Source organism: Hyla sarda, chromosome 1 (genome assembly GCF_029499605.1).
Source record: "Hyla sarda isolate aHylSar1 chromosome 1, aHylSar1.hap1, whole genome shotgun sequence".
Lineage (NCBI taxonomy): Eukaryota > Metazoa > Chordata > Amphibia > Anura > Hylidae > Hyla > Hyla sarda.
In genome coordinates this window covers 217,959,610-217,985,700 of record NC_079189.1, presented here as the reverse complement: position 1 = coordinate 217,985,700, position 26,091 = coordinate 217,959,610, and the positions used below count along the sequence as shown (strand labels likewise).

The following is a 26,091-nucleotide window of genomic DNA, read 5'->3' as shown; positions in this document are numbered from 1 at the left end:
AAAACATAAAAGCATAGAGGGGTTAATGAGGTCAAAGGAAAAAGTAAGTCATATATATAATGTCACCAGTCCATGCGTGGCACTGTGTAGTCTGAAGGCCAGTGATTCCATCAATGTGTTAGATCCCGACAATTAATGCTACAAATCAGGGCAAAATTTTCTCATTAGCGGCTAATGGCATGAGGGAATCGGCCTTCGTACAGCTTAAACAATGATGCAGGTGTTCCTCCTCCAGACTCATTTTGTTGCTTTGATTTTATATGAGTGACTTCATCGCTTCTGGCACATTTGTCCTGTAGCTTAAGTGGATTCCAAATGCTGCAATAAGCACTTTGGCACAAAAGGTGACAGCGACTGGGTGCCTTTTGGCACAACATGAACTATGTGTAAAACGTGACAAATAGGCAATTTATTAAAGACATGACCATGCCCTCCAGCATCTGATTTTTGATTATAAATGATTTATGGTGGCAATGACGTTAAAAATGACTTATATTAGCAGTAAAAAAGGATGCATTGGAAAATGAACACTGGGTAAGAATATATTTTAAGCAAACTCTATGCAACTATGCAGGAAAGAAATTAACTGAATTGATTTAAGTATTTGTAATTTCTAAATTTACTGTCTCAGTTTGTATTAGGGTGTTGTTTTTAGGGATCGTTCTTAAAAAACTTCTGGAAACTTGTGTCCATCTATGTTTCAATTAGAAGCCTTAGAAGGAGAGTCCAAAGAAACTTATAGTTCTGGAGCTAAGCCCAGCTTCCACAATGGGAGCAGTGTTTATGATTATGTTGCGGCCATGTTTTAGAATGAATTCATCAATGCTGTCTTGATATCTTAAAGTATATTGCTTTCAAAACAAATTATTCAGGAATACAAGTAGAATACTAGCAATGAGCCAAAAAATAAGCCTTCTTCACTTCAAAGTTTCTTAGCCATAGGCATGTTGGAAAAACGGCTACCTGTCTACATAGCATGTTATGTTAAATTCCTATAACCAGGGGAGGAAATGTAGGCTTTGGTCATCTATCTGCTTTAATGGAGGACTTTATTGACTATCCATCAATTTCTATAGAAACTGTAGATTCACTAGAGCCCAAGAGACCTTTTACACACTTTTGCACTGGTGAATGAAGCAGAAACAGCTCCATGCCCAGCCTTGAAATAACAACCAGACACAAGACCAGCGGCATAACTTGTAGCTTCTGGGCCCTGATGCAAAATCTGCAACCGGGCCTCATGTGTCAATTATAATACTGGTCTCTCATAGGGAGGATGTGCTTTGGGGCCCCCTTAGGCACCAAGGCCCCAATGCGACTGCTACCTCTGCATCCCCTATAGCTATACCCCTGCACAAAACACTAGCTTACATCCAACCCTAAGACAACAGCCATTTGGGTGATTTTCTTACCTTGTTTTCCATACCAGTAAAAAGTTATTCTCACTTCTTTTCAATGCCTTCAACTCGGACAGTGGTTTTATATATAAGATATGAAACAAACAATTGCAATAATACATCAATTTTAGTTTCAAACTACTTTACTGAGATTTTGAGAGCTTTAACGGATGACCAGGTTGGCAACAATTCCTGTACAGGCCGAATCAGTAAAAAGATGTGATAGTACTTCAAAATTTTATGGCATGTGACACTTTAGAGTTGACACCGTGGAGCCCTATTACCACAATAAAATAAATTCCTTTAATACTGTGTCAGAATGGTAGTCCTGTATCTATTGACTATACAGTATCTATTATGAGCATTCTTGTTTTGACACTGGGTCAGACATACAAATACTTGGTTTGTCTAATATAGTGAGTTCTGCTGTTATTAACCAGGTTTGGATATCAAGTCAGTGCTGCAAAATATGAGGGTGAGGGATATGAAACTGTAGATTTACAGTAGATGGTACATCTCCATGAAGCAGATGCAGAAAATGTTCATAATTCCTAAATATCTCAAATTTTCATTTTCTGCCTCAAGAATTTGGTTTAAACGAAAAACAGTCACCCCTTCACCCACACTAAACCCAATACACCGGGTTACAGTGTGGGTGAACAGGAGACCAATGTGGGGTCCCTGACTCATATACGTACCTTCTGTCCAGTGCCCGGTCCCTCTGAAGATTGGTTTCTTCTGTGAATTGCATGCTGGAGGCACAGGTGCGCACACGACCAGCCCCCATGAATATTCAAATCCAGCCGTCGGGCCCGCCTCCAGTGCGCAATTCACAGAAGAAAGAAACCAATCTTCAGAGGGACCAGCCACCAGACAGAAGGCAAGTATATGAGTCAGGGACCCTGCATCATTCTCCTGTTCACCCGCACTATAACCTGGTGTGTGGGTGAACGGTGACCGCTTTCCTTTAAATCAAATTTCTCCTCCAATGTTATGTAACACACTCCTTATACACACTTGTTCTTCTTTTGCTCTTACAGCTACTTAAATGGGCACTTTCATCAACTTTTTTTTATATGTTCTAGTACTTATGAGAAAAGAAGAAGGTCCGGCACTTCAAGTGAAGGATTAAAACCAGCTTTCCTTTATTCAAAACCTTGACACAGTTCACATACAGAACAACATCTGACGCGTTTCGCCCACGTTGGGGCTTAATCGTAGACTAACAAACATTTAACAGACCGTGTTAAAATACTAAATCGACGGGTCACATGACCTCTTACAATATTAAAACACTAAGACATGTGGAAGACCCGGTGTGGGTGAGATCCTCTTTCTATTTGTTTGGTACCTATTTAGATTAACCTAAATACAGTTTGCGTTTTTTTTTCACTTTAGTGCATTTTATATAAAAACCGGTGTATGTTACTGCATGTACAACAGTACAATATCTGTACATAACTATTTCAATTGTAACATTCAGAACATTCCAAAATTCATGATTAACATATTTGTACAATAGATAGGCACTACAGGCGCTCAACACCATAAGCACCATACAGTACCTGTCCATTTATCTAGAATTAATATTTTAATTTTTGTTGAATATTCTTTATATTTTTATTTTAAGTTTATTATTGTTTGTATTAATTAATATCACTCTTGATCTTATATTCTTTAAAATTTTGAACTAAATATCATATATTGTACTGTTTGTATTCAGTTATTCATTATTATCTCCATTACCTTATAGGACCCAAATTTCTTCATTAAAGGGGTTATCCAGGAAAAAACTTTTTTTATATATCAACTGGCCCCGGAAAGTTAAACAGATTTGTAAATTACTTCTATTAAAAAATCTTAATCCTTTCAGTACTTATGAGCTTCTGAAGTTAAGGTTGTTCTTTTCTGTCTAAGTGCTCTCTGATGACACGTGTCTCGGAAACGCCCGGTTTAGAAGCGAAGCCCCATAGCAAACCTCTTCTAAACTGGGCGGTTCCCGAGACACTATATTTTTTAGTAGAGGATCAGTTTCCAAAATAGGAATATATTTATTATTAATTGTTCTGATTTGGTCAAACTGTAGACTATAGGCTGTCACAAAATATGGCTTCCTTTTCCTATTTTTGCTCTTATTTTTACTTTCATTTTGTTTCTTGTTTCTCCTAGAATATGTTATCAACTCCTTCCTTTCAATTTTATTTATTCTATTTACAGAATCATTCAATACCTTCTCCACAACTTGCATTGTTGTATTACTTATGTACTACAACATATCTCTAATATGTTTCTATTATTTATTTTAAATTATTATTTAAATTATTTTAAAGTGTTTAAATAATTTTTTTTGCACTTGAAATCTGGCCACTAGGGGTCTCACTCCTAGTGGCCGGCTGCAGCCTGCTGTGACGTCACAGCTGAATTCGGACCGATCCCGGCCGGGTATTCGGTCTGAATTCAGTCTGCCTGCGCTCGCTCCCTACCTGTCAATCAGACAGGCGGGAGCAAGTGCTGTGAAAGCCTGGGTTACACTCATTGGCTGCCCGCCCCTGGCATGGACAGTCTGGAGGCAGCGCGGCACTGAATCTTAGTGCTGCACTGATGCTCCAGGACTGTACATGTCCTGTACGGGTAAGTGTTCATTTCGGTCCCGGGTCTCAGCAATGTAGAATAGCATGGCAGGTGGGCGATACTCCTATACTCCTCCTCCCTGGATAACACTACACTGCTAAACAGGGAGGAGGAGACCCAAGAGTATCCTGCTGTGCTATTAGCAACTCATCTATGCGCGCTCCCGACAGGAGCACGGCATAGATGAGCTAAGGGCGGAAGTCGGCCCCCAGGAGATGAAGTCTGCCTGGTAAGTGAGCACACTACCAGGCAGGCAAAAATATATTTCTAAGGGGGTAAAAACATTTTTAAAGGCAGGAATGGGGTTAGGGATAGATGGGCAATAGGCAGGGATAGAATTTTTTTTTTTTTTTTTACATGGTGGGAGCTACTCTTTAAGTTAACCGGGTATCACATGGAGAGGAATGTAATTTTGTTTCTTACAGTATCTCACATAAGTGCTTACACCCCTCACATTTTATTATATTATTATTTTATTCTATATTTTCATGTGACAACACTGAAGAAATGACACAATAACACAAGTAGTAAGTGTACAGCCTGTATGACAGTGTTTAATGTTATGTCCCCTCAACCTTGGCAACAAAGGTGAGTACACCCCTAAGTGAAAATGGCCCCAAAGTGTCAATATTCTTTGTGGCCACCATAATTACCTTAAAGGGTAGCTCCCACCATCCTATTTTTTTTTTGCTATCCCGTTACCCCCCCCCCCCCCCCCCGCTACGGCACTAGCCCGTTCCCTCCTCACCCCCCCCCCCGCCCCGCATACCCCGTTCCCTCATTACACTTGCAGTTACTGCAGAGTCCGGCAGCGGGCGTGCAGGGACAGCGGCGGCAACAAGGCGGTGGCGGCGATGTGCGGGAGGAGTGGCCTCCCAGCCAGTGGCCAGGGAGCCAATGCGCTCGCTCCCGCCTATCTGATTGACAGGCAGGGAGCGAGTGCAGCCTAACTGAAAAAGGACTGATTGCCACTCCAAAATCAGTCCTTTTTCAGTAGCCGGTTTTTAAATGTAAATTAAACCTTTTTAATGAAAAAAAAATAATAATAAAAGTATATTAGAGATATGTTGTAGTACATAAGTACTACAACATATCAAAAAATAAAGTTGGTGACAGTGCCCATTTAAGCCTCTTGGGCATAGAGTTCACAGGTCCTCACAGGTTGCTACTGGAGTCCTCTTCCTTCCTCTATGATGACATCACAGAGCTGGTGGATGTTAGAGATTCCAACTTCTTCTGTTTGAAAATGCCCTACAAATGCTCTATAGGGTTTAGGTCTGGATACATGCCTGGCAAGATCATCACCTTTACTTTCAGCTTCTTTAGCAACGCAGTGGTCATTTTGGAGGTGTGTTTGGGGTCATTATCATGTTGAAAAACTGCCCTGTGCCCCATTCTCCAAAGGTATGGGATCATGCTCTTCTTCAGTATGTCACAGTACATGTTGGCGTTCATGGTTGACATTCATGGTTCTCAATCATGCTTGACTGCAGACAAGACACACTTGTCTTTGTACTCCTCACCAGGTTTTCACTATACATGGTGGAAGAGATGTGCTAATCTGAGGAAGGAAGACTGTACCTCTGAAATGCGTCATTGGTTTTATTATTTTATTCTATAAATATAGTGCTAACCAGCACTTTTATTATCCTTTAACATCTGACTTGGCTTGAATTTCCTGGAACCTAGAACAGCGCCCGTATGAAGGTTTTTTCTACTCATCTCCTCATTTCTGAATGGGACAGGGCTATCCCTCTTCCCGTTAGCTTTGGGCTTGGCAGTTTGCTCTCACAGGCCTACTGGTACCCCAATATAGAGGTGATACGTGCATATTCTTTTTCACAAGGTGAGTGGCCACCTATAGAGCCATCATTATCTCTGTCCTCTGCTAGGACTCTGGTGTCTTAGGTAACGCATGAGGCACTGTCATCCTTTTTTTTACTTCTCTTTATAGGTACTACACATGCTTGACACCATCTGAACTAAATACGTTTATAAGTCTGAGCACTGACAGGCTGGCCCCCCTACCCTTTTAACCTCTGGACCAGAGATAACCGGTGAATATGACACTGAGCTTTCGGCTTTTTTGGTTGACCATGACGGGACCTGTCCTGAGTGGAACCTTTACTGTGAAACAGCTGTATGGACTTGCACACCACGCTGCAGCTCAGTTTCAGGGTATTGGCAATCTTTTTATGTCCTAGGCCATCTTTATGTATAACAGCAGTTCTTTGCCATTAGGTTCCATGTTAAACTTCAGTGACCAGTATTAGAGAGTGTGAGAGCCATAACACCAAATTTAAGACACATGCTCCTTGTAACACTAACGAGTCATATGACACTGGGAAGGAAAAATGACTAATTGGGCTGGATTTGGACATTTCAACTTAGGGTTGCTTGTTGCCAAGGTTTAGACATTAATTGCTGTATGCTGAGTTCTTTTGAGGCGACAGCAAAATTAAACACTAATATACAAGCTGTGCAATCACTATTTCACATTGTAATAGAGTGGCATTTCTTCAGTGTTGTCACATGAAAAGATATAATAATATTTTTACAAAAATGTAAGGGGTGTACTCACTTATGCAAGGTACTGTATGTCTTTTCTCAAAGACAGTGCAGCAATATACAGTTTTATACCACCATACAGAATACTCCACAGTAATAATATTAATAGACCCTTAAGTGGATTAACCAACCAAATAAATCGGCACCCAAAACCCCATAACAACAAAGTGAAAACAAAATGTTAGTCATTTTTGCTAATTTATTGAAAAGGAAAATCTAACATTGCCATACAGATGTAGCCATGGTTATCTTAAATGCATTAACCCTCTACAGCATTGTGTTGTGTTAAAACATACTAATGCACCAGAGATTAAGAATTACTTCTGTAAGTATTCAGACCCTCTACTCAGTACTTAGTTGGCAGCAATTACAGCCTCCAGTTTTCTTGGGTATAATGCCACAAGGTTTACACACATGAATTTGGGGATTTTCTACCATTCTCCGCTCCAGATATAGTCATGCTCGGCAGAGGCTTGGCTTGTAGCTTCTGGGGCCCAATGCAAAATATGCAACAGGGCCCCATATGCCAATTATATTACCTCTGCTACCACTATAGCTATGCCCCTGATGCTCGGTCAAATTGAATGGGGACCGTCGGTGGACAGCCTTTTCTAGCGATGTTCAATTGGATTCAAGCTAGGGCTCTGTCTTTACCACTCAAGAACATTCACAGAGTGTCCCTAAGCCACTCTTGTGTTGTCTTGGTTGTGTGCTTAGGTCCACTGTCTTGTTGGAAGGTGAATCTTTGGCCCAGTTTGAGGTCCAGAGCACTCTGGAATATGTTTTAATTAAGAATATCTATTTACTTTGCTCCATTCAGCTTTTCTTCAACCCTGACCAGTGTCCCTGTCTAAGTAGCTAAAAAAAAAACAAGCACACAGCATGACGCTGCTACCACCATGCTTCACTGTAGGGATGTTATTGGGAAGGTGATGAGCATTACCCGGTTTCCTCTAGACAGGATGCTTAGGGCCAAAAAGTTCAATCTTGGTTTTATCAGACCAGAGAATCCCGTTTCTCACAGTTTGAGAGTCTTTTTTTTTTTTTGCAAATTTCAGAGCTTTCATGTGTCCTTTACTGAGAAGAGGCACTATGCCATAAATCTCTTACTGTGAATTGTCGCAGTGATTTCTCTAATCGACACACAGGATCTTCGGAGCTCAGAGAGACCAGTATTATTTTTTGCACATGGGGCCCTGTTGCAGATTATGCATGTATCGGGGGACAGAAGCTACAAGTTATGCCTCTGATTTAAGGGCTTAAAATGATAGCTTATAGGAGTAACATGTCAGAAGGAAAAGGGATTGAATGGGATCCTATGGGTTAAGTGTAAAAGTCACACCACCTCAATCTTTTAATTTTCCTTTATGTTTTACAAATTCATTTTGTGCTGTGTTGTATGTTTATTATACTGCAAAAGCTCCATAATGTTCCATTCATATGCTTAGCCACGATATTTAAGATTCTATCTAACAAGATAAAACAGATTTTAATTGATTCAATTATATAATTTTCTTATGCATTAATACCTTTTATGTGCTGGATGTCTTGCTGGCCTTTTCAGAGATCTCCTTCCCACAGTGCTGAAATGTCTATGAGATCTGTAGAATTTATATTGGAGTAGACTTAAAACAGCAAATTTAAAAACTAAATTTATTTTATTTTTTTTATAAAGTTCAGCATGATTGTATATATTTTACATTATATTCATCCAGCAATCTGTATATTCAATATTAGACCTTGTATCATTATTTATTAAAATTAAGATTCTCCTAGAAAAAAGTGTGTTGGATAAAGAAATTATGGGAACAAGGTGGAGAAGAAGGAGCAGTAGCCAGAAAAAAAAAGGGCAAAAGAGGAGGAAGAAAAGTTTGTTATCGTTACAATTTTTTTTTCCGCTAAAATGGCTCCGACACTGCAAAAAGTGTCCAGGGATGAGATAAAAAGCACAACAAGGAGTTCAAGGTTAAAAAAAGAAGTCTGATTCGTATAGGCCCCACCTCACCTTCAGCTAACATGATGGTACTTAGAGATGGGGATCTGGACCATGATGTCTCCTTCTATTAACTCTAGAATTCTTTAGCAGTGGGTATGAAATTTTTTTTTCGCAATATGACAACACATTTAAGACTGTATTAGGGTACATTCACTCTACATTTGTTTCATACGGGGACCAGATCCGGCTTGGAAATGTGCAGACAGGGCTTTCCCATATTCCATCCGGACCCGGCCCAGCATCTCATTCATTTGAATGAGGCAACCGGAGTCAGACAGTGACTCCGATCGGCTCATTTTTCCCCCGATATCCGGTTTTATGATCGGACTGACAACTGCGGTATGCTTTTTTTCAGTCCGACCAGAAAACCAGATACGGGGCAAAAATTAGCCGATCGGAGTCACTATCTGACTCCGGTTGCCTCATTCAAATGAATGAGATTCAAGGCCGGGTCCGGCTGGCATACAGGAGCATTTGGTTTGCACATTTTCCAACCAGTTCCGGTCCCCGCATTACATAAACGTAGTGTGAACCCAGCCTAAGCTATTGCATGGACAAGGACAATCATAGTTTACCATTTCTGCGATCACAATGAATTTCTGCAGATTGCGCCATACAATTTAATAACAGCACAGCATATGCCAGCTGCTTTGGGAAAGGGATAATATTCCTCCCCTAAACTACAAATGACAGCCAAACAGAATAGAACGCAGATACGTTTGCCAAATTCAGTGAAAAAAGTTGCCATTTTTTCATGAATATCACTTGACAACATCTCCACCCTTCTAAAAACATATTTTTTCTTTATGTCTTAGTTTTATTACACATATTTGGATCCTTTAAAAAAAAAAAAAAAAGCAGACTAGAAATTCTATAAAAGGGCTTTGAAGCTTTGTGACATTCACTTTCTCATTTAAAATGCGTGACAAACTCAACATCATATTCTTTACTTTGTCTGAGATTCAGGTAACTATGGTGACTGGGTGAGATGAGGTTGCATCATATTTTCAGGTACAGGGACATATTCTTCTTGTATTTTACTGAAAGTAGTGAACAATAATAGATATAGCCATAATGGACAAGGGGATTGGCTTAGCGATTGAACTGAGACAAATCTCCTGCCTTTTCATACATGTCACTAGTTGTGTGCCAACATCTAGGAGGACAAAAAAGCTCTCTATTCCTGTACAGTAATAAGCAGTAAAATATATGTTACTGGATGCATCACCACTCCCACATTCATTGGGTTGGGAGCAAGAGTAAGCAGTGATGCATAGAGTACTGCATGCATTGTTACCCACTTATGTACATTTACCAAGCTGGGTACTCTCACACCAAGCCCATTGAATGTACAGGGAGTGGCAATGCACACAGTACTATATGCATTGTTGATCACTACTGCACAGGAGCAGGGAGTCCAGGAATAAACAGGAATCCTTGCTCTTGCACAGAGCAGAAAATCTGCACCAAAATTTGCACATTTCCACCACCATCCTTACATTGTCATTTTTTTGACTATTGGATAATCCCTTTACAGTGCTTTTACATAGATCAGATAGGAGTTAAATGTTTCCATATTTACATCATATTGCATGTTGACTAATGCCAGAAGTCTGTCCAATAAAACAGAGGATCTAGAGTGGTTGATATCTGAGTAGGATTATGACATAGTGGCTATAACAGAGACTTGGTTGGACGATAGCTGTGACTGGGCGGTCACCATACAGGGTTATAGTCTTTTCAGGAAGGATCGGACAAAACAGAAAGGAGGAGGAGTCTGTCTTTATGTAAAGTCCAGTCTGAAGGCCGCACTGCGGGAGGATATGCGGGAGGGAAACGATAATGTGGAGTAATTTTGGGTAGAAATATGGAGATGAAAATAAAAATATTCTTATAGGGGTTTGCTATAAGCCACCAAACATAATGGAAGAGCTAGAATATAAATCACTGAGGCAAATAAACAAGGCAGCAAATCAGAATGATGTGATAATAATGGGGGACTTTAACTATCCTGATATAAACTGGGAGACTGGGACCTGTGAATCTCATAAAGGAAACAGGTTTCTGACTATATTTAAAGACAATTATCTGTCCCAAATTATGCAGGGCCTGACCAGAGGGGGCGCCCTACTAGAATTTATATTAACCAACAGATGATAAAATTGTGCAATTTTGTAGCACATTTTTTTCAGAGTTCACAATATGGTAAAACTGATATGTTTACTTCATTCTATGGGTCAGTACAATTCCAATGATACCAAACTTTGGTAATATTTGTTTCGTTTTATGGATAAAAAAAAATTGAAAATGAAAAAAGCTACTATGTTCAATATCGTGTTCTGACCCCTTTAAAGGGGTACTCCTTGTTCCAAACGCTGAGCAGCGGAGTACCCCTTTAATTTTTTTTGTGTGCGCTGAACTGAGAAAGAACGTACTGGGAGAGCACACTCATATACTAGGACTAAGACTACTCCAGAGAACAAAAGGCAAGCGGCACCAGCAATTTATATCTGAATCCACCTATGGACCAAGGGCAGCTGTGGGAGTCTGAGTTCAACAACCCGCGGCGGTGCTAGGACGGAGGGTAAGTTTCAGTAAATAGTACGATCAAAGAAAGAACAAATCCTGCACTCACCGCACAGTACGGGTATCGCGGCCTTGGGTTCCGGACCTCCTCGGCTGGCGTGGGAGTAGCAGCCGCCGCTGACAGCGCTGTCAGCGGCGGCTGCTACTCCCACGCCATCCGAGGAGGTCCGGAACCCGAGGCTGCGAATCCCGTACTGTGCGGTGAGTGCAGGATTTGTTCTTTCTTTGAATATACTAGGACTATATGACAAATCCCGCTGTCAGTAATGATGAGATACAAACAGCAGAGGGTCCGGGCCCCATGTTACCAAGTGATGCCTGCGGGGTGCATATACTAGATGAAGTATCAAGGTACCAATAACAAAAGTATACATGAACTCACTGCAGGGCAAACATCAACACATCCGGGAGTCTTGGATCACGGGACCAGGCGGCGATGGTGAGGAGCACTCAGAGGCAACGCCAGCCATTTTGTACGATACTACGTACTTCTTCCAGCTGAAATAAGTACGTAGTATCACATGAAACGACCAGCATTGCCTCTGAGCGCTCCTCCCTGTCGCCGCCTGGTCCTGTGTGAGGAATAAAAAAACTGATATTTTTTTCTGAAACCACGCCAGAGTTGTTGCGTCTGGTATTACAATTTGGCTCCATTCACTTAAATGGAACAGAACTGCCATACTACACATAACTTGAGGACGGGTGTGGAGTTGTTTTATGAAAGAAACGGCTATTTTTATAATCCTGAACAGTCTCTTTTTTAAAAAAAATATCTAAATTTTGGTTCTTTATTTTTCTATTTTTCATATCCATATAAATAGGCTGACACTACCTGTTCTGTGGAGATCATTTCCCAGCAACCATCTCATAAGACAATAGTTGATGGACACCTTTGCCCAACTCCTGATGGCTTATCTTCTCCCCTTCCATGCATTCTGAACTTTTCACAGGTCACATGGCATACCTAGAATACTCTCCTATAGAACTTAACAAACATTTCCAATCTACAGGTTCCTATGGTCCATGTGACTGCTGAACAGTATATCTCCAAATGTTGTTAACAGCAGCTAGGAAAGATAGTTACTCCTGTAATCTTGTACAGAATATATAATAAAATAAACTACAATAGAAAAACTAAAACATTATAAAGAAAGAACATGAATGAATATTTGTTTTTATATTAGTACAAAAATAAAGAGTACAAATGCTACTTCTAGTTAAAAATATTCTCAAATGTTCACCATTTAATTTTATTTTTTGTAAAGAATGTGCTGGTAGACAGAGCAGTTTCTAGATATCGATAATGTATCATTTTTTTCAATGGAGAAAAAAGACAAAGCATTTGTTAATTGGGAGGATCACTCTGCTGTCTGCTAACTACTACTTACCCAACTTTAGATGCAACTACAACTTCCCATGTGCAAGACAACTTACGGTCCCCTTATGCTTTAGACAAAAATTGTCCAAGCCCACCAACTTTGGCAGGACCATCCAACTGTCTAATGTGTATGGGTACCTCCCAACTCTCACCAAACAGATAATGTTAGAAGGAAAGAAGAGTCAAGAATGTTGGATTTCAACTGCCCGGCCCTATATCTTAAAGTGATAAACTGCACCCATAGCCTTCTGGCAGCAGATTACTCCTACTTGATCCATAGAAAACACATGAACCTTTAACCACGTTGAACACCTTTAAAATATGTGTACTAGACTACTCCTTTATAGTGTTGTTCTAGGTGCCAGACCACTGCTCTTTCTTCTGTATCACCTATTTTCTTGATCAGTTTGTCTCAACAAACCTAAGATAATAATCCTCATTACAAAAAAAGTACATCCATGTACTCTGAAGGCTATTATCATATACAATACTGTGCGGCACATTTACTGTCAGAGTAAGTGGCCATGATGAACTCAATAAAATAATTAAAAAGGGGCCTGGCTACATTTCTAGGGAGTAATAATATTTTAGGGTATAGTCACTAGAGTCTTAGTAAGGGTTGTTGATCCAGGATTTTTTATGATTGCCAGATTTGGAGTCAGGAAGGAATTTTTCTCCCTAAAATTAGGAAAATGTGTTTTGTTTTTGTTTGTGCCTTCCTCTGGATCAACAATAGGCTGAACTGGATGGACGTATGACTTTTTTTAAGCTTTGCAAACTATGTATGTGCCACACTTTCATTTTCAAGCTCCAATACATTTAAGAAAATAATACACATTATAATAATACATTACATTAGTCAATAATAAAGGATTGGACAAATATTAGACATAAACTTACAATTTATTTAGATATTTATATAGTTATGGCTCACTACATCCCTCAAACTTTGACTAACGTAAGAACGTTGCTCTTGAAAATAAATAAGCCACCGTATCATAAGCCGCAAAGATCTCTGCATATAAAATACTTCTTCTATACGCTATCTAGTGCACCATGTTTGCATTTATCATCTGGAACCATCTCACATGAAATATTTTGTAATGTATAGTATTCTTTCTATTGCCGAATGATCAAAGCACAGTGCTTTCAGAGATACCATAGATTGCATAGATTCTTCTTACATAACTTTAAATGTACAATGGAATTTTCCCTAGTAATGTGGTATATCAAAGCTCCAGTATGTGAAATATCATATATAATATCTGATTTCATTGGTCCGGTAAAATGTTTGTCATTGAAAAACATCCAAAAAGTATTTTATCCCAAGCAAAAGGGAATCAAGCCACCTGCCACAATTATTGCATCTGTTATGAACTTGGCAGAGATGGCAAAACCCAGATTCCAGCCATCTGTTGAGTCGGGAACAACTGGACTATGCACCGATGGTGAATGGAAAGAGTGATAACTAAATATAAGCAGCCAGACATGACTTGAGCCTGTTATCTTTGGCATGCTCCATTCTTTATTTGTCACTTAAAGTAAAAATGTTTGGATCAAAGCTTTTTAATTACTTTTTGGCTGTTATTCTACCTAGCATTAACCTCTAATGCCACAAAGGAGCAGGACTCAATAAACCCTTGGCTATACATACAGTATTACTGTGAAGCACTTACAGTCAGTAAGTTATACTATACAGTCTTATATTCAGGAGTAACATTAGAATTTGATCTGAAAGGTGTTGCTGAATGTAAAAGATCCTGAATGTATACTTTATACATGAAATCACTGCTTCTTTTTGTTTAGTATGAGACTTTTTGTATATAAACATTCTAAAGATTAAGATAAGATTTGTATGTTGAATCTTGCGTGCTCAAGAATAGTTCCTGGAAAAGAGCAGTTGCAGGTTATACAAAAGAAATTACTTTGTTAATGTACAGACATTTGTTAAAAAAATAAAGAAAAATATTAAAATTATGCTTATAAATTTAACATATATATAGCTGTGTTATTGGAGTTCTAAAGGAGACTTGTAGATTCACTTGTGAATATCAAAGAAGCACCCCCAAAATTCCTTTTTTCTCCATGTGACCATTGGTTAGAATCCAGTATCCCATAGTGTCAGTTGTGTGGACTGGAAATCACTTTCTTTATTTACTGTATTTATCGGCGTATAACACTCATTTTTTAGGCAAAATTTTTTAGCCTAAAGTCTATCTGCGTGTTATATGCCGATAAGCCGCTACAGTTCAATGATTTAAAAAGGGCGCTTTAAATCAATGAACTGCAGTGGCATTTGCAGGTCCAGAGACCTGCCGTCGCTGCCGGCTTCTCTGTCCCTGCCTATCCTGGGGTCCAGAGACTGCTAGCGCCGCTGCCCCATTACCTCCCCGGATCCCACCCCCCGGTTTTTCTGACCCTGCAGAAGCCCCCTAGGAAAGGCAGGGGGAGAGAGGCCATTGCTGCTCCCTTCTCTCCCCCTGCCTTTCCTGGGGTCTAGAGCCCTGCTGCCGCCGCTTCTCTCCCCCTGGCTATCGGCGCCGCTGCCCCATTGCCTCCCCAATCCCCGGTTTTATGATTACCTGTTGCCGGGGTCGGGTCCGTGCTGCTTCTGGCTCCGGTCCATGGTGCTTCTGGCTCCAGTGTGGCGTCTATGCGTCGCTGCTATGCGCTGCGAGGCACAATGACAAGGGACGCGATGGGGGAGGCAATGGGGCAGCGGTGCCGAAAGCCAGGGGGAGAGAAGCGGCGGCAGCAGCAGGGCTCTAGACCCAAGGAAAGGCAGGGGGAGAGAAGCGGGCAGCGACGGCCTCTCTCCCCCTGCCTTTCCTGGGGGCTTCTGCGGGGTAAGAAACAGTGTATCGGGGTATACACATGCACACACACGCACCCTCATTTTACCAAGGATATTTGGGTAAAAAACTTTTTTTACCCAAATATCCTTGGTAAAATGAGGGTGCGTGTTATAGGCCGGTGCGTGGTATACCCCGATAAATACGGTATATCTTTATTTAGTCTATGAGATTGACATTGAGGGTTTCGTAGGAAGCAATAGAGGAAGCCTGGGCATGTTTTCAATATTTATTTCTTGGGATAATCAGTAAGAAATTAATTTTGAATTAAATGTAAGATGGACTGTGCCCTCAAATGCATTAAAGTGGTACTCCGCTGCTCAGCGTTTGGAATAAACTGTTCCGAACACTCGAGCCGGTGCCGGGAGCTCATTACATCATAGCTCCGCCCCCTCATGATGTCACGCCCTGCCCCCTCCATGCAAGTCTATTGGAGAGGGCGTGTTGGCTGTCACGCCCACTCCCATAGACTTGCAATGAGGGGGCGGGGTTATGCCGTCATGCGCTCCCAGCGCCGGCTCCAACGGTCGGAACAGTTTGTTCTAAATGCTGAGCAGCGAAGTACCCCCTTAAGGTTTTACACATATACCAATGATATTTACATTTTATGCTAGGTTTACAACTGAGTTGGGGGTCTCCATTGTTTCCCCAATGGAGCTTTAAATGCAAATGTAAACATAGCCTTAGAAGTTTTTATTTTTTTATTTTTTTGTGATTTTCCTTTTTTTTATTTTGCCTTCCATCTCTTTTTTAGGAATCTATTTGGATGATAGTTAGGACTTCTGCCTATCATTAGGTGGAGTAGTAATCTTGCTGACATAGAGAAGCTGAATAGTCTTATTTTCAAGCTTTTAAGTTGCCAATGAATATTCTTTTACAGTCATGGACTGGTTACCATATAGTTCAGCATAAATTAAAATATGATCTCATTTTCTTTTCAGGGTACCATCTTTTTACCTGGAAACAGAGTGGTGGAGCATCCAGGTAATGAAGAAAGTCCTGGGAAATTCCTATTTGAAGTGGTTCCAGGTAAGACCCTTTTTCAAAAATACTTAACTGACCTCATTGACATTGTAATCTACTTGACAAATTTAGTCTAGAAATATTTTAGGTATTAGGTATTATGAAGTCCATTGCCATCCATCTTACGGTCTTCATGCTATTCTCTGAATCTACATAATCATAGATAGAACTAGATGGACTTGTAACTACAAGGTTGTAACTGTGTAGTCAAAAACGAGAAAACTTTCAAAGTATTACATTTTTAGAATGTACTGTCCAGAACAAGAGTGAATATGGTGCTTAGGCCATGTTATAGCTCTAGCCTTAGATCCACTGCTACTAACCGACACACTAAAAAGATTGTGGTTCCTGTGGAGTAGAGAGCTCAATGAAGCTAAGTAGTCCTGGCACTTGCTGTAGATCAGGCCTGATTGTGTGAATAAACACTAATGCCAGTACTACTTACCTTCATACAGTGCAACCTTAAAGGGGTATTCCAGGAAAAAAAAAAATTTATATCAACTGGCTCCGAAAAATGTAAACAGATTTGTAAATGACTTCTATTAAAAAAAATCTTAATCCTTCCAATAATTATCAGCTGCTGAAGTTGAGTTGTTCTTTTCTGTCTGGCAACAGTGCTCTCTGCTGACATCTCTGCTTGTCTCGGGAACTACACAGTGAGTAGAAGAGGTTTGCTATGGGGATTTGCTTCTACTCTGGACAGTTCCTGAGACAGTTGTCATCAGAGAGCACTTAGACAGAAAAAAACAACTCAACTTCAGCAGCTCATAAGTTCTGAAAGGATTAAGATTTTTTTTAATAGAAGTAATTTACAAATCTGTTTAACTTTCTGGAGCCAGTTGTTGTAATTCTGATCAATAATTTTTTATTACCACATCTACCTTGGATGTGTCGAAATGGCTTCCTACACAGCTGAACTTCTTTCTTATATGTGTGGTCAGTTTTATCTTTCCTTTCAGTCCAAAGAAAAGTCATGAGCTGCATAGGCCTTTGCATTGAAAAAAACTCCTACTCCATGCTAACCAGTGGACCAGTTATGCATTTATTAGCTAGAATCACCTTGCATACTTTGTTTTGAAACCTATAACTTTGCCAGGAGATCATACACCATGAATAAATGATTTTGTTTTCTTAGATTTAATACAGTTTATCATTTCAGAGATAACACAGATTCCATAAATGCTTTCAAGTTTAGATATATGACAAGACTTTTCCTATATCAAAGTTCCATTACATGAAATATCATGTATAAATATAATATTATTAGTTTATTAAAAAGATGGTTATTGAAAAAAACATTTAAAAAATATTTTATTTTACCCTTCAGAATGTCTTATTTACATCAAAAGGCTAAAAAAGACCTAAAAGGACTCAGATAAAGTCAGTAAACATTTGTTTCAATCTGTTGCATAATAAAAAAAATTTGGAAGAAATGACGCTAGTGTGAATAGAGCTGAATAATCTTCACTGTCAAGTTTCTCCTGGTGTATGCTGTCCGTTCATGTAAGGAGGGGGTCAGGACTTCGAGTTTTTTCTTAATGTACGACTGGCCTTTATATTTTGTCCAGTATGCACAGTTGCCCCATGTGTTTGGTTCTTTTTGATCTATAAAAGACTTATTTCTGCCATGGAGAAATGACCTTGCGTTGCAGGGACTGAATGCTCTATAAATATGGGCACTATGGACTGATACTTTTGGCTGTTCTGTCTTTAACTCATGCGTAGGTGAATGTGTTTGGTGACTATAATTGATTACAGGTACTACTGGATGGCACTTCATGATACTTGGCATTACCTCCATGTTTGTTGTGGTTCGCAACAGTTATAACAGTCTTCTGGCTCAGTACCCACAGGGTTACATTCAAAAACTATCCTAGAAAAGCCTAGCGCTGGTAAAAAAAAAAAATATATATATATATAATTCTATAAATAGTAAATACTGCATAATTCACCTCAAAACCAGTGGCATACTTGAAAAGGAGATATACTTAAAAGGAAATTAAAACATTTTCTGATATAGTGATAAGAAACAACACACAGTCTAAATATTTAGTCATCATCATGTGAGCATATCTTGTACTCCCGGTCTAAATGCCCCGCCAGCTCACTGGCTTGCAGGATTTTTTGAAGAGGCGCACACCTCGACATAAATCTCTGTGCATCAGGTGCTGCCTGTCTGCTCTGCCTGAAATCTCTGCCGCTCTGAGCTGTCAGAAATTTCAAGCACAGTTTACATTTGCTAGCAAGCATAAACTGTGTTGAATTTTGACGAATGAGGGGTGGCCATGCCCCCTTTGCACAAAGCCATGCCTCCTCCATCACAAACTCTGCCCACTTGGGGAGGATGATGGAGATGATTAAAAAGTTGCATAATTTTTGCACAAATGTATGCAATGTTTTGATCAATTTCACCAGAATTTCCTTGATAAATGCCCCCTTAATGTACATTAGTAATATACCTTAGTAAAACAAAATTGTATATTTTTGGGTGAAAAAATGCTCCATATTTCTGTCAGGATCCGGACTGGTATGCGGGGAGGACACTGGTAGTGGTTCCTCTGTACCAGAGAGGTGATGGCGTGGGCCGTACCATGGGAACGGAATCTAAGGGGTTACTGGTTTTCACCAGAGCCCGCCGCAAAGCGGGATGGACTTGCTGTGGCAGGTAACCCCCAGGTCGTTCCCCCTGGTAGCGACTCAACCCCTCTGGCGGCTGAGACTGGCGCAGGACACAAGGACAAGGCAAAGGCAAGGTCAGACGTAGCAGAAGGTCAGGGCAGGTGGTGACGGTTCGTAGTCAGGGGCAACAGCAAGGGTCTGGATACACAGGCAAAGGGCTCACAAAAACGCTTTCACTGGCACAAAAACAAGATCCGGCAAGGACAGGAAGGGGAAGTGGGTTTTTATAGGAATGGGAGTGATACACTAGATTGGGCCAGGCACCAATTAGTGGTGCACTGGCCCTATAAATTTCAGAGAGCCGGCGCGCGCGTGCCCTAGAGAGTGGGGCCGCGCGCGCCGGGATGGAACAAAAGGAGGACGGGGCAGGTTAGAGGATTGGGATGCAACCCGCGGGAGGGCGCGGATCGCTTCCCCGCCGGGGATACTAGAGCAGCGCTCCCTGTCAGTGGGTCTGACCGGGGCGCTGCACACAGAAGAACGCCGCGAGCGCTCCGGGGAGGAACAGGGACCCAGAGCGCTCGGCGTAACAATTTCTTACCACTAGGGATTCCCTTCACTGTTTAGAACACTGTCTTGTCCCTGCAGCTATTGCTTGAGTGTCTCTGTGCCAAGACAAAATACAGGAAGAGTGGGAGGGACAAGAAAGGAGAAGCAATGCTCACAGAGAAGCCAGGCGTCAGCTCTGAGAAGTGAAGGGGGAAGTTCCCATATGAGATGTGAGGGCAAACAAGGGAACTTCCCTCCTCCTCAGTGAATTGCATGCAGTGTGAGCAACATAAACAAGGGACTTAGGGAATAAAAGGATAAAAACGAAGATTTAAGCACACAGACAGCACAAGTTAAAGAGTAAGTCTGGACCTAACAAATATATGTTAAAACAAGTACAGTGTGAACATAGCCCGACAATTTATGCATATCAAGCCTTTTTCTTGTATCCCCTATTGATTTACCAATGCAGTATTTAAGCATTTAATATATGTTCCATGTATAAGGGAAGAATCTGATTGCAGGTATCTAGTAGAACTGAAGTCTTGTAGGCTGGAGCTGTTTATTGCTGCTAGAATAAGGTGTTTTAGTAGATGTTAAATATCCAGTGTTCATCTTGATGTTTCTAATTTGCGCAGCTAATGAGACACATTTACTAGCCTAGGAATGACAGCGTTACCACTAAGCAGAAAAATAATATTGATCATCGTGTTTACTGCTACGAGCAAATTAGCTTAATGTGTTTAGTGAACTTTTAATTGTACGAGCCGTGATAATACAGAATATTCACCACAACAAATCTCCCCTCCCCCAATGTTTTAGAAGATCAAAGAGGGAACCTTGAAGGCAGGTTCTGGTTTATTAGATTTTTACTGTACCTTTGGAAAAGATCCTAAAAATGGAAGAAAGTTAAGAAAAGACATGTTATTTTGACTTATATGCCATTCTGAGACGCATGCAGATGTTGTGATAAAAGTTGATAGGGCTTCAGAGTTTACCAGGCACAACTTATTTGTTAACATATTGTTGTTGTATTAAGCCTGTGGCAGATTCATCAAGGTCCCTGGATGCTGCACTGGTGGAGAGACTAGGGAAAAACTTGTACAGTACACTAGTAATAGAAAATCTCCAGCAGTGCTTTTTTTTTCTTTTCAACTATGAAAGAATTCAATGTGTAAGTACCCAGGGTCTCCACTATCTTTGGTACCCATCTGGCATCCACCATTCACACTCTCAAGACAGCTCTTTCTATCCCAACCCCCAACATTCCTTTACCACTCACTATGCCATAGTGGAAGTTGTATTTTCTCATGGCCTTTTAAAATTTTTGTTTAGAGCTACTATATGGGTAGTGTCCACACTGGAAACCGCGCCTCTCACGAATATATCACCTTATGGCTGTTTAGCAGTCCTTTCTAAATTGAAAGAAATGAAGAGTTTGCCATACATACATGGAACTCTCTCTATGGAAGTCTAATTGAAATCTAACTAACATAGAGCTCCATAGAGAGGACCATCAGTGAAAACCAAATAATTTGACTACAATAAGGCATCTACTTGGTTTTTCAGAAGTAGCATTGGGGCCCCACCAAAGGTTTTGCCCAGTTGACTAAACCAAGCTTGAGGAGGCTCTTGCTTTATACTTCTCTAAGCTCGAATGCCATTCTTTTCAATGCATTTATAATCACATGAATACATTTATTATGCCCCACTGAGTAAACCGGACCCAAGAGTTCCATTATTTGACATCATTTACCAGAAAGTGTTATAGAAAGTATTATAGAAATAGATTATTTAATGTCTTCTTTTCTGTAAGCTTCTATTCTTGTGCTTTCTTGAGTTAAATATTAATTTCACTTCGATCATTACAAGTTTTATTACTTGAAGCGGGATATTAAACAGTCAATGTTCTTGTTTCATAACCTTGTGGGCAGCAATAAATGTTTTTCCCTGTCCATAATGCATGCAAATAATCTGGAGAATGTATGTAGGAGAGACCTAGTGAGTCTGTAGCCTTGAAATAGGGATGAGACGTGTGATGAATTGAAATGATCTGCTGAAATACAACTCGGAGGAAATTTGGACTTCCTCTCCTGTTCCAGATTCTTCTGTGAGAAATAGATTTAACACATAGCCTTTCCTATAAAAATTCACAGGGAAACAATCAGCCACATCATTTACAGGCTGTAATTTGGGGACATGCTCATCCTCCAGCGTGCAAGAACAAATCTGTAATAATAATCTTAGTTTCCATAAATCTTGCGTCCAGAGTGTGTGAACTTTTAACTGTTAGGATAATGCATTTTAACCTTTGTTCCAACCATAATTTCCAATCCATAAAAGCGTGGGAAAGCAGAACATGTGTTATCCTACTGTACAACACTATATATACTACAGTATTCTATGGAATATTAAAACAATTGTATTTAAAAAAAAATCCTCAGTGAACAATAATCCCAATAGCAATTTTAATTAACAACCGTATTCAGAATTTTTTTTTGTTTATATGGCATCACACATTCTAAAGTGCTGAGCAGAAAATGTATACTGTGTTCCAAGATTGGGTGAAAATGCAATATTCCTAGCTAGGGCCAAGCCTAGGGTCATGGACACCTGAGTACAGGTTTGTTTTGGGCGCCCTCTGGTGGGTATAGTTATATAATGAACTGATCACCTTTACAAATATACATTCAAGACATGCAAAGAGAACAACTGGGGTCCAAAGGAGTTAGTAATAAGAGTGTGGGGCATTGGACAGTACCAACTTTATTCAGAGGTTAGGGTGTTATTAATAGGGGGTTGGGGGCACTGGGCAGCACAAACTTTATTCAGAGGTTAGGGTATTATTAATAGGGTGTGTGGGCACTGGGCAGCACAAACTTTATTCAGAGGTTTAAGGTTGTGGGGAAAAATATACTTAATTTAAAGGGGTATTCCAGGAAAAAACTTTTTTTAAATTTTTTATATCAACTGGCTCCAGAAAGTTAAACAGATTTGTAAATTACTTCTATTAAAAAATCTTAATCCTTTCAATAATTATCAGCTGCTGAAGTTAAGTTGTTCTTTTCTGTCTGGTAACAGTGCTCTCTGCTGACATCTCTGCTTGTCTCGGGAACTGCACAGAATAGAAGAGGTTTGCTATGGGCATTTGCTTCTAAACTGGGCGGTTCCCGAGACACGTGTCATCAGAGAGCACTTAGACAGAAAAGAACAACGCAACTTCATCAGCTCATAAGTACTGAAAGGATTAAGATTTTTTAATAGAAGTCATTTACAAATCTGTTTAACTTTCTGGAGCCAGTTGATATATTTAAAAAAGTTTTTTTCCTGGATAAACCCTTGAAGTTAAAGGTGTATGACTGTGAATGGTGGGAGGGGAAAACAAACTTAAGAGAGATAAACTAAGATAAAGATAAAATAAGAGAGAAAACAATAGAGAGTACCTAATACTGTGTGTAGCCTGTTATACTCTGCTTAAATCCTTGTTTGGTTGGCTACATGGCTGAGCTAAGTATGGATACTGACTGCCTGCTATCTGGTCTCCTAATGCCACTCTGCCCCCATTGTACTATTTACAAGCCTCGGACTTCTTCAGCTTCTGGTTGATGAAGTCAAGTGCTGAACCACGGCTCCATTGGGGCTAATTGCATGGCGAAAGAATGTTCTGTATTAGTCAGTACAGCACTAATGTTTTCAGTAACATTCGAGCCACCATTCGGCCAGGCCAGAATAGTGCCTTAGTTTTGAGAAGCAAAATATGTAGCTTGGGAAGCTCACAGCACTGTATGTGTGTGATCTCATTCTTTATAGTATCAGCAGCTGAGTCCCATGGCTATAGCAGGACATCACCGATCAGGTTGATGTTGGGGATTAACCCTTTAGGCACATAGACTGCATAAAAACTAAACCCCCCCCCCCCAAAAAAAAAAAATAATAATTAGCATAATGGCCCACAAATGTATTTTTTTGTATTTTGAGATTCTGTGTTGAGATTTTTGAGATTTTGTGGTAAAATGGTTGATGTTATTACAAAGTACAATTGGTTGCCCAAAAACTAAGCCCTCACATGGGTCTGTAGGTGGGAAATTGAAAGTGTTATGACTTTTAGAATGCATGGAGGAAAAAATGAAAAAGTTAAAGTGAAATATCCCTGTCCTTAACCCCTGAAGGATTGAGCGTTTTTCCGTTTTTACACTTTCGTTTTTTCCTCCTCACCTTTTAAAAATCATAACCCTTTCAATTTTTTGCAGCACCAATTCTACTTTGTAATAACATCAGTCCTTTTACCCAAAAATCTACGGCAAAACCCCAAAAAATCATTGTACGCCAAAATTAGAAAAAAAAGGCATTTTGTAGCTTTTGGGGGCTTCCGTTTCTACGCAGTACATTTTTTGGTAAAAATGACTCCTCCTCTTCATTCTATAGGTCCATATGATTAAAATTATACCCTACTTATATAGGTTTGATTTTGCCTTATTTCTGGAAAAAATCATAACTACATGCAGGAAAATTAATACGAAAAAAAATGTGCTCTTCTGCAATCTGCAATTATAACTTTTTTTATTTTTCTGCATATGGGGATGTATGGGGGCTCATATTTTGCGCCGTTATCTGAAGTTTTTAGAGGTACCCTTTTTGTTTTTATCTGACTTTTTGATCGCTTTTTATTCATTTCTTTATGGTATAAGAAGTGACCAAAAATACGGTATTTTGGAGTTTGGAATTTTTTTTACGCATACGCCATTGACAGTGCAGTTTAATTAACAAATAACTTTATAGTTCGGAAATTTACGCACACGGTGATATCACATATGTTTATATAATTTTTTTTTTTACACAGTTTTTTTAATGGGAAAATGGGGGTGATTCAAACTTTTATTAGGGAAGGGGTTAAATCATCTTGATTAACTTTTTTATTTTACTCTTTTTTTGAAGTGTTATAGCCCCCATAGGGGACTATAACATGCAGTACATTGATTGCAGGCACTGATCAATACTATACCATAGCTTGGTATATCAGGCTTGGAGCAATCAATCGCTAACCGGACGCCGAGGAGGAAGGTAGGGACCCCCTTTTGTGTCCTCAGATGATCGGGACCTGATCAGCCTGACTGAGCTGCCGGGATGTATTTTTTTACACCGAGATCGGTGATGTCCGGTATTTGGCTACCGTTCCCGGTATTAGCCACGGGTACCGGACCGACTTGATGCATTATATGGCAGGAGTGGGCACAGGGTGTACAGGTACGCCCTGCATCCTTAAGAGGTTAAAGGGGGTTATCCGGCAGAAGTTTTTTTTTATTTTCCCATTGTACATGATAAAAAACAGTTGTGGTATGGTGGGTTGGTGTGAGTTGCCGGGCAGATGTTGTTACCCTAGGGGCAGATGGCATTTACCCCTTGTATTCGTGACTTCAGGGTGTGGTTTAGCCTATAACCACCCGAAGGTATACCGCTGGATCCTGGGCAAGGCACAGGGGCAATAAAGACTCTGACGCCAAGTTACGGACAGCGGTAGCTTTACTGAGGGTAGACACTTGGTTAAGTCTATACAGTTCAGCCAGGGCCCAAGGAGGGGACCAGTGATGCAGAGACATTAAGGGCTTGCTGGGACTTGTAGTAGGACTAGGCAATTTAGTGCAGGCCACTTTGCTTGACAATTTGACAGGGACTGACTTTACTGATGACGGACAAAGCTGCAGGTTAGCTTACTTGCCCTTGACTGTGGCTGCAGGACTTGACTTTGAGGCCGCCGACACTCTGGACACACACACTAGACTAGACTGACCTCAGTAACAAGAGTTCTAAGCTCCAAGAGAGAGAGAAGCTAGCTCCACCCAGGGCTTATATGGGGTTAACACATTTAACCTTTACTTACCTCCAATGTCTCCAATGTCCTGCTTCAGTCACTGGTTACATTGCTCTTTCTGTCAAAAATTGTGATGCTTGGGCTGTAGTGATGTTGGGGTCCAGAGTGTCATACTGTTATTCAGCTAATCACTGGCTGAGGTGGGACTAATACCATCACACTGCTAATAAATAAAACCCACTATACAAAGACCAATATTCCTCCCATACAGTGACCATTTAGTGGAAGATACCAGCTTAAGGCTAGGTTTCCACTTGGGTTTTTTCTGGCAGTTTTTGGAATACTGCCACTGCAGTTTTTGAGCCAAAGCCAGAAATGTATTCAAAAGGAATGGGAAATATAAAGGAAGGACTTACACTTCTCCTCTCTTATGGATCCACTTCTGAATTTGGCTCAAAAACTGCAGTGGCAGATATCCAAAAACTGCCAGAAAAAAACCAAGTGGAAACTTAGCCTTACACAGGTTCTGCAGACAATATAAATGATTACAGTTACATTGAGAGGTTGTATTATGTTAAGTTACTCACAGTGACTTTTCTCTTTTTTCTCAATCTGTCCTGGACCATCTGTCCTTTCCCATCTGTAGAATCCATTTCATTACAATGCTACAGCATAAGTAATAA

At 40.2% G+C, this 26,091-nt stretch overlaps 1 protein-coding gene across 3 annotated transcripts in view; it reads left to right on the top strand.

The window, feature by feature from the left end:
• Positions 1-26,091, top strand: part of ARHGAP24 (Rho GTPase activating protein 24) — a 939,121-nt gene that overhangs the window by 593,286 nt on the left and 319,744 nt on the right. For all 3 annotated transcript variants that reach the window (XM_056568756.1, XM_056568757.1, XM_056568755.1), the window contains exon 3: positions 16,350-16,437. In XM_056568756.1, the coding sequence (XP_056424731.1) occupies positions 16,350-16,437 (88 nt within the window). The remainder of the gene's footprint in view (positions 1-16,349; positions 16,438-26,091) is intronic.